This window comes from Miniopterus schreibersii (assembly GCF_964146895.1).
Source record: "Miniopterus schreibersii genome assembly, chromosome: 4".
Taxonomy (NCBI): Eukaryota; Metazoa; Chordata; class Mammalia; order Chiroptera; family Miniopteridae; genus Miniopterus; species Miniopterus schreibersii.
The window spans coordinates 64,471,029-64,480,337 of NC_138105.1; the positions used below are offsets into that span (position 1 = coordinate 64,471,029).

The 9,309-nt window shown below is 55.9% G+C and overlaps 1 protein-coding gene across 1 annotated transcript; it reads left to right on the forward strand.

Moving 5' to 3' along the window:
* The first annotated feature begins 442 nt into the window (after positions 1 to 442).
* PLK5 (polo like kinase 5 (inactive)) lies at positions 443 to 8,465 on the forward strand. The gene is made up of 15 exons (XM_081135521.1): positions 443 to 571; positions 1,153 to 1,260; positions 1,400 to 1,516; positions 1,927 to 2,056; positions 2,154 to 2,241; positions 2,344 to 2,439; positions 3,090 to 3,288; positions 3,453 to 3,579; positions 3,779 to 3,855; positions 3,995 to 4,079; positions 4,359 to 4,436; positions 5,540 to 5,696; positions 6,580 to 6,709; positions 6,808 to 6,918; positions 8,066 to 8,465. Exons 1-15 carry the CDS (start codon positions 461 to 463, stop codon positions 8,249 to 8,251), a joined length of 1,800 nt encoding a protein of 599 aa, XP_080991647.1. The 5' UTR covers positions 443 to 460; the 3' UTR covers positions 8,252 to 8,465.
* Positions 8,466 to 9,309: the final 844 nt, after the last annotated feature.

Genomic DNA, 9,309 nt, shown 5'->3' on the forward strand with positions numbered 1-9,309 from the left:
GCATTCAGAACGACTAGACTCACTTCTCAAGCGCACTCTGGGGAGCGCCCACCAAGCCCCAGCCCCACGCACCTTTCCCTGGGAGGCCTCCGAGAGAATGACACAATCCCTCTGGGACTTAGTTTCAGGCTCAGCAAAACTGCGTTTTGACAGTTCGCAGCTTGGCGGGAGGCGCAGGATTGAAGGAGCCAGGCTGAGCGAACGGGGTTGGCACGCGGGCGTGAGCGCTGCTCCCGGCGCTGGAACTCTCGCCGGCGGGGCACCCCGCACGCCCCCGCCCCCTCCGGGCCAGCCCAGCCCCAAACACCCGGACTCTGCCCTCTCGCTCCCCCTTCAGCCAATTAGACGCGCCCCCCGCGGCGCCCCCCGCAGCGCGGCCCGGAGCAGCGGCGCGGCCCCGCGCGGGGGTCGGCTGGGAGGCCGCTCCGGCGCCCACGCCCCGCCCCGGGCAGGCCCCGGGATGGAGCCCGGGCCGCGGCGGCGGAGGCGCAGCTGCCGCCAGCTGGTCCCTGCTTTCCTGCGCGACCCGGGCTCGGGGCGCGTCTACAAGCGCGGGAAGCTGATCGGCAAGGTGGGGACCCCTCACCCCGACCTCGCGGCGAAGGGTCTTGCGCAGGCCCGGGCGGGGGTCCGTGCGGGGCGGGGCGGGCTGTGCACGCGCGACCCTGAGCCTAGCGGAGCCGGCGTTAGTCCAGCTTCCCCCCGCGCCCTGGGCTTTGTCTCGGAGTGCTGTGTGTCCGCTTGAGTTTGGGGTCGGCGTTGGTCTGGGCGCCTGGTGCGAGGCAGGAACCGGTATTTGGCGGGCTGTGCTGTGTGGGTGAGTGGTGTGTCCATGGGCGTGGGTGCGCTGCCACCGAGTGTGTGACGGGTCTCTGTGCCTGTCTCGAAACCCTGTCCTGTTGTTTCCAGGTGTGTGTGTGCGCGCGTGTGTGAAATGCGTTACACATCTCTGCTTCCTGTGCCTGGTAGGGATGTGTCTGCCTGAGTGCATGTGTCTCTGTGTGTGTTTGTTCCCAGGTGTTGTTTTGAGTGTCCAGGTAAGAGGGTGTGTGAGCTGTGTGTTTATGTGTCTCAGGGGTGTGTGTGTGTGTGTGTGTGTGTGAGAAGCAGCCTGGCCACCTGGCCACTGAGTTTGTGAATCCCTACCTGAAGGGTGCTTTCAGCCGCTGCTATAAGCTGACCGACATGTCCACCAGCACTGTGTTTGCTCTCAAGGTGGTGCCGCGAGGTGGGGCCCGGGGTCTGCGCCCCTTTGGGAAGGTATGGCCCCTCCAACAGTGCCCAGGGTCCCCATGCCCACAGTGGGTTCCCAGGGAGGTCCCTGCCCTTGAGGTCGGGGCGGATGTCTGTTGGTATGAATACGTGTGCCGGGTGTGTACACTTGGGACTGTGCCTGCAGGTGGAGCAAGAGATCGCCCTGCACAGCCACCTGAGACACCGCAATATTGTGGCCTTCCACGGACACTTTGCCGACCGTGACCACGTATACATGGTGCTGGAGTACTGCAGCCGAAAGGTGTCCTGGGGGTGGGGCAGAGAGGGAGCCTGCATACCTCCATGTCTGCTGTGCTTACCTGCATCCACCCCTGTATTCCATCTGCACTTACCCGTCTCTACCTGTGCCCACACAGGCCCAACTGTGCTCATCCTAGGCTCACTTAACTCACTTAGGCTCACCTGTGTTCATTTGTGTCCAGTTTAATCTGTGGTCACCATGCTCATTTCATACTCACCTGTGGTACCTGGGCCCACCTGAGCATACCTGTGCTCACCCGTGTCCCTCCTGCACGTAGCCATGCCCCATGCCCCCAGCTGAACTTAGTGGTACCTTCGTAGACTCCGTGAACTCACTTTGCCCATTTAAGTATACCTGAGCTCATCTGTGTCTCTTTGGTGCTGGTGCTGTGGCCTGCGGGTCACCTGCAGTCGCTGGCCCATGTGCTGGAGGTGCGGCAGACGCTGACAGAGCCTGAGGTACGCTACTACCTGAGGGGCCTGGTCAGTGGCCTGCACTACCTGCACCAGCAGCGTATTGTACACCGAGACCTAAAGCTCAGTGAGTGTGGGGAGGGGAGCTGTGGAAACTGTGGGGGCCATGGGAGCTGGGACTTGGCTCCCCCTGTTATGCCCATGCCTCTTCTTCCCACCGGCAGGTAACTTTTTCCTGAATAAGAATATGGAGGTGAAGATCGGGGACCTGGGGCTGGCTGCCAGGGTGGGACCAGGGGGCCGGTGCCACAGGTGAGGGTGGAGGCTGGGAGCAGTCTCTCAGGGTGGGCACAGGAGAACCTGGTCTGGCATGGGGGCCCCAGCCTTCCTGAGCTCCTCACTATCCCTTCCCAGAGTGCTCTGTGGGACCCCAAACTTCCTGGCCCCAGAGGTTGTCTCCAGGAATGGGCACTCCTGCCAGTCAGACATCTGGGCTCTGGGCTGCATCATGTGAGTGGGGTCCTGGGAGCTTGGGCCTGGGGAAGTGGGGCAGGAGTATCCAGATGGTGCCAGGTATGGGCGGGTGGGAGCATGCAAGGAGGTAAGGACGGGTATGAGTAAGTACACAGGAGGCTGAGTGGGGGGCAGGCAGGTGTGAGCATATACATGACAGATGTGAACAGATAAGTGCAGATATGGGGCAGGTGGGAGGAGCACACCCCGGCCATCATTTGAGCATGCAGGTGTGAACAGAGATATGGGGGGAAGTATGTGCCAGGGACGTCAGATTTGAATGTTCAAAGATGTGTGGACAGGTGTGTGCAGGTGCTAGGTGCACAGGCAAAGCAGGGCATATGTACAGGTATGAAGTACATTCAGGACTGGAGCAGGTGTGAACATGCATAAAAGAAAGTCGGACAGGTGCATTCAGGTATGTACAGGTATAAGCTGGTGTCTACAGCTGCTTGTATCTACCAACACGACAGGAATAGCCAAGTGGGAGGGGATGTAGAGCAGGTGTGGGAACGTGGATGAGCGGGAAGCATGTACAGTGTGGGTAGGTATGGCCAGGTGTGCACAGGTAGGTGTGAGCCAACTCTGGACCAGCCCAGGACAGATGCAAGCAGGCACCCAGGTTCCTGCTTCCCTCCCTTGCCCAGGTACATGGTGCTGACTGGTGACCCTCCCTTCACGGTGGCTCCCCTGTCAGAGATGTATCAAAATATCCGAGATGGCCGTTACCCTGAGCCTGCCCACTTGTCGCCCAATGCCTGTCGCCTCATTGCCCGCCTGCTGGCACCCAACCCAGCCGAGCGGCCCAGCCTGGACCACCTACTGCAGGACAACTTCTTCACACAGGTGTGTGATGTTCAGCAGGTGCCACCCTGGGGGCTGGATGCCTGAGTCCCTCTCTGGGGCATCTTAGCCAAGGTTCAGGAAGGGTCAGGACCGCCAGGTGGCCCAGGTACTCAGGGGCCAGGCAACCTGTGTGGGGTGCCAACCCCTATCACCTCACTCTGAAGGGTTTCACTCCGGACCGGCTGCCACCCCACTCCTGCCACAGCCCACCCATTTTTGCCATTCCTCAGCCTCTGGGCAGGCTTTTCCGGAAGGTGGGCCAGCTGCTAATGAGCCAGTGCCAGCTACCCTGTGAGTACCATGCCCACCCATCCCCTCATCTGCTCCTACCTGCCCAATAGCTGTTCTGCACCTCACACACCTGCCCTGCTTTCAACCTGCTCTGCAACTCACACCCAGTGCAGAGGAGGATATGGACGGCGGGTCCCCGCCCCTCCGCCCCTCCGTGGGGCCAGGCTCTGCCGCCCTCAGAACTCTGTGCCTCCCTCAGGCCCCGTCGCTCCCGGCGAGGCCTCATGTCCAGGAGAAGATGATCCTGACCCTGACTCCATGGAGTGGGGCAGTGAGGTGAGGGCTCAGGATAGGGGACACAGAGGGAGAGGGAGAAGTAGGGTATCTTTAGATTGCAGAGGCTGGAGCCCTTCGTTCACCTCAGGCCTCTCCCCAGGGGCTGGGGCACCCCTCACCCCCTCTGCTCCCTCCCCAGGCCTCCCTGTTGGAGAAAGGGGCTCCCCGACCTGAGGTCCCTGTCCACCTGCTCACCCAAGGGACCCTCCAGAGTGACCAGGCTGGTGAGCAGACTCTCTATCCTAGGTGGGGGCCATGGGTGCGGAGTGATGGTCTAGAGGCAGGGGACAAAGACAGTGCCTTGTCAGGTCATGGCCCCTCTCCTGGCTTCAACTTTCCCACCTATAAAATGGGAACAGCGTCTGGAATCCTTCTGGGTTTAAAGATTTTCCCAGGTGCGAGAGTTTGGGGCCAGGCTAGGTGGAGGGGCCCCTCATGGTGGGGACCCAGGCCTGCCTTCCCCTCTCTCCTCTCCCTGACCCCACATAGATCTGTCTCCCCAGGGCTCGAGGGGACCCCAAGGCAGGAGGTGGAGGAGGCCATTAGAAACCTACAGCTCTGCCTGAACCCTGGACCTCCAGGTAGGAGCACAGCCTAGGCCACAGGGGTCACCCTGTCTCTTAATCTCTGAGGAAAGGCACCCTGTCCGCATCCAGGTCCCCCTTGGGGGTGTTTCTGGGGCTCTACAGTGGGACAGCTTTAAGGGAGGTTTCGGGACACAGTGACTTCAGGCAAGTCACTTAACTTTCTGTGCCTCAGTTTCCTTACCTGTATAAGGAGGCTAATGATAGCATGATACAGGCTATCCTTGTGTGAGAAGTCTAGAACTTTCTGAGACCTCTTTATATGTATTTTATGATGGATGTTTATTTTGAGTGACGTGTTGGGGAGGGCCCTGGGGGGCATCCTTGTCTTTTCAGGGTCTGAGTCTCTATAATTTGTAATCTACTCCTGTTTGAGAACGAGAGAGGAGACTGAGAGAAACGGAGGGAGGAATGAAACATCAGACTTTCACCAACCCCGAACCTAAGTCCCAGCCACCCACTGAGATGGGACCCTGTCCCATATCCCAGAGTCCCAGATTCCCAAACCCTCTTTCTCCACCAACCCACTCCTCCTGCCCCGCCTGGAGAGGGAGCCCCAAGACTTTTCTTTTTCATGGGATCCATTTCGCTTTGTTCAGCCTTCCCTGATTGTGTAGTACAAGAAGAACCCAGACTTTAAGCTTGTGTTTTATCAACTGGAGCCAACTTCTATTTCAATGTTTTAAATAAACAGTAAAAGAGAATTTGAGATAACTTTTCAGAGATGCTACCAAGACAGCACAGTTTTGTCTGCCCTTGGCGATTGGATGCCCCTTTTTTCCACTAATGCCTTTTTTTCGTCTCCCAGGATCCAGTACAGGGTCCCACATGGCACTGAGCAATTTTTATTTTTAATACAAATATTTTTAATCAAACAAAGCAAAGCCTTATGGTATTTTGGGCATTGCAGGCATTTCAGAATTACTCATTTCCAGAGGCAGTGAGTGATTCCTCACATCCCAGTCTTCCCCTCCCCCCCGCAAGGCAAGAGTTGTTTTTTTATTTTTTAGACTTTTCTCAACATTTCCAGTGTGTTTGCCTTCCCTCCACCCAGCTCCCACCAGAACCTCTCACTCAGTTCACCTCGTCTTTGTGCCCAGCCATGCAGGACCCTCCAAGAGAGCAGTGCTCCATCCTCTGGGCCCCCAAGTGGGTGGATTATTCCAGCAAGTACGGCTTCGGCTACCAGCTGTCGGATGGGGGCAGCGGTGTCTTGTTTCGGGATGGCACCCACATGGCCCTGCGCCCCCCAGGGGGGTAAGTCATGGGGCCCCTGTCCCCTTGGGAGCCAGGCTCTCCCCCGCCTTTCTTCACCCATTCCTCAAGTATTTAAGTACCTCCGTGCACACCTACAGGCAGTCACTCCCCACGGGAAGAACAGTGATAAATGAGTAAGTTGGTTTCAGGTAGCACTTTTCTGAAGGCAATGACTGGGTGAGGTGACAGATTGGGGGGCGGAGGTGGCTCACGACAGCCTGGCTGTGGAGGGGCTTTCTGAAGAAGTGACACTCAGGTAAGACATGAATGGTGAAATGGAGCCTGTCAGGACCAGTATTTGAGGCACAGAGAACAGCATGTGCAAAGGCCCCCAAGATGGGACGGAGCATGGTGGGCTTGAGGAACAGTGGGGCCTCCAGAGTGAGTGACGCGGAGACAGGGGCGATGTGAAGTCAGTGGCCTTGAAAGTCACTGCTGGGGTCGGGGCAGGAAGGAGGGATCTGACTCACACTTTTAACAAGATCTCTCTGGCAGGAGTGATGCAGAGGACAGCGGGGAGGTGGCTGGACTAGTCCCTGGCTAATGGCAGGGACTTGGGCTGAGGTGGTGGCAGAGTAGAGATGCAAGGGAGCTGAAATCTTGACTGAGTTTGCAGGTGGGAAGGATGGAGCAACCACTGGGCAAGATAGGACGATGGCAGGAGGGTGGCTGTGGGGGCTGATCAGGATCTCATTGGACAGGCCGAGTCCATGGTTCCAGAGGTCTGGAGTTTAGGAGAGGGGCCAGGGCTGGAAGCACAGAGAGGGGTGGTCAGTGTAGAACTGGTCTTCAAAGCTACCGACCAAGGGGGCGTGGCTGGATGGGAAGGTGCCCCAGGACAGAGGCTGTGACAGCCAGCACTGCCCTGTGCCCCCACCTTCAGCCAAGTCAGCTACATGCCTGACAGAGGGAAGCTGGAAATGTTTGCCCTGAGGGATGTGCCCAGCCCACTGGGTGCCAAGCTCGCTGTCCTGCGACTCTTTGCTGCCTACATGCAGCAGCGACTGCGACAGGTAAGGGCTTCCAGGGCCAGTGGGGCTGGTGGGGCCAATGGGACTGGCAGGTAGAGAGGCCCTGGCCCTAAGAGCCTCATGGCTGGGTCTGTCCACAGGAGGGGGGCCTGCCTGTGCCCAACCAATCTGCCAGCCCCAGCCTCTGCCTGCTGCGCTTCCTTGCATCCCAGCAGGCCCTGCTGCTGTTCTTCAGTGATGGGACAGTGCAGGTGAGCATGGGCCCTCATCCTCAGGAGCCCCTGGGGGATCAGCAGGTTGGGGGCAGCCCTGTCCCCTGGACCATGCTGGCTGTTCCAGTCCACACTGTTGGGCAGAGGGGCTCCAGGAAACAGCTGGCTCCTGGCAGGGGGGCAAAGTATTGACTCCTAAGTACAAAAACTGCAAAATTGAAAAGAAAATGTTTAATGGCAAAATGTAATTTGCGGTCATCTTCATGGGTGGTTACATTTAGCGGTTGTCAAAATGTCATTTCTTCCCTGGCTGGGTGGCTCAGTTGCCTAGAGTGTCGTCCCATGCACCAAAAGGTTGAGGTTTTAATTCCCCATATACATGGGTTGCAGGTTCCATCCCGTCAGAGTGCTACAAGAGACAACCAATCGATGTTTCTCTCTCACATCGATGTTTCTCTCATTCTCTCTCCCTCCCCCCCTCTATAAATAAATAAATAAATAAATAAATAAATAAATACATAAATAAATAGAAATATACCCTTGGGTAAGGATTTTAAAAAATGTCATTTCCTTGGAAAATCATTTTTAAGTTGAAGTTTTCCTAAGCAGTCCTGGCAATTTGCTGTTCCACTTATTCATGCATTCATTGGTTGATTCTTGTATGTGCCCTGACCAAGGATCTAGCCTGCAACTACGGTGCATCGGGACAATGAGCTAACCAACTGAGCTACTTGGCCAGGGCCCATGATTATTGTTATTTTTAAATTTGTAATTATTTAAAAATTTTTCCAGTAGGAAAAACAACTCTAGCTGTTCACACCAGTGTGTGAGTAATGCCCTGAGCTGGGCCAGGTCTCAGGTAGAGCATTGCCTTCATGGCTTTTCAGAACACTTGGGGAAACTGGTACTTGGTGAGGGGATGGAATTCCCCAGGTCACAGAATTAAGAATGGTGATCTCACTGGGTCACCGTGGGCAGGGAAGTCATGTCTGAACTTCGGTTTCCCCTTCTGTACAGTAAAACTCTGGGCTCCCAACTCTGAGTTCCTAGGAGTGGGGCAGTCGCTGAGACCCAGGTTGGGGAGCTCTGTTTCCTGTCCACTTGTTCTTCTCTCTGATGGGCCAAAGCTGGGGGCAGCCCCAGGGGAACCCTTCTCTCCTTGACCTTGGCTCCTTTCCTTTGGCAGGTCAGCTGTACTGGAGACCAGGTTCAACTGGTGCTGAGTGGGGGGGGTGAAGAGTTGCTGCTCACGGTCTGGGAACGGGGCCAGACTGGTGCCTCCTACACGCTGGGGATCCTGCAGAGCCAAGGCTGTCCCCCAGCTGCTCGCCAGCACCTGCATCATGCTCTCTGCATGCTGCAGAGCATCTAGCGCCCCCAAGGGTCAGAGTGGACCTCTGCATGTTAATGCTAGGGACCCAGGATCCATTTTTGCTTCTGTTCCTCCAGAGGGGATGCCCTTGGGGCCAGCTGGGGGAGCTTGCAGGTGCATGGGAGGCGGGGGTCTTTGCCTCATGGAATGACTCTTCAACCCAGACTTTTGTTCAGCTTTGTTCTTTTTTCATTAAAGAAAACTTGACACTGAGGCCTGATGTCTGGCTCTCTTTGAGACAGTTTGAGGAATCTCAGCAAGGCAGCACTCAAACCCACCGTGATCTGAGCCCATTGCTCTCGGTGACAGAGACAGGCAGACTAGATTTTCACCAACACCAGAGGGGTGTTCTGAAATGTCCAAAAATCTAAAATATGGGACACTTCCTTAGTGGACAGTGAGGAAAAGGATGTTGGGAACTGGAAAGATGGTGACCCATGTTATGCAGGGGCAAAATGCTTGGTATAGCTGTCACCGCAATAACTTAGGGTTGGGTGGGAATGTGCTTCCTGGAGAGGGTCCTATTTTTTTCTATCCATTGACATACACTTATGTTCCTGTAGAAAAGAATTAAACAGCCTTTTCCAGTTTGGCTCAGTGGTTAGAGGACTGAAGGGTCCTGGGTTTGATTCCAGCCAAGGGCATGTAACTCAGTTGCAGGCTCAACCTTGGCCCTGGTTGGGGTGCGTGTGGGAGGCAACCAATCAATGTGTCTCTCTCACATCAGTGTCTCTCTCCCTCTCTCTCTCTCTCCCTTCCACTCCCTCTGAAAGCAATGGAAAAAATATCCTCAGGTGAGGATTAAAAAAAAATTTTTTTTAAAGAAAAGAATTAAACCATCAGTGCATCTGGCTTTCCCCCTCAACCATGTGCCTGGGTGTATTTCTGTATTTGTGTGTAAAGATTCACCTATTTCTTTTAATGGAAGGCGGGTATGAAGAAAATCTGGCATTTAGGACTGGGGAGGAAATGGAGTAGGTGGGATAGGTCAGGGGAGGTCAAATACCTTGGTGTGGCCAGATGTAGGTGGAGAAATTTGTTTTGCTTAAAAGATGGGG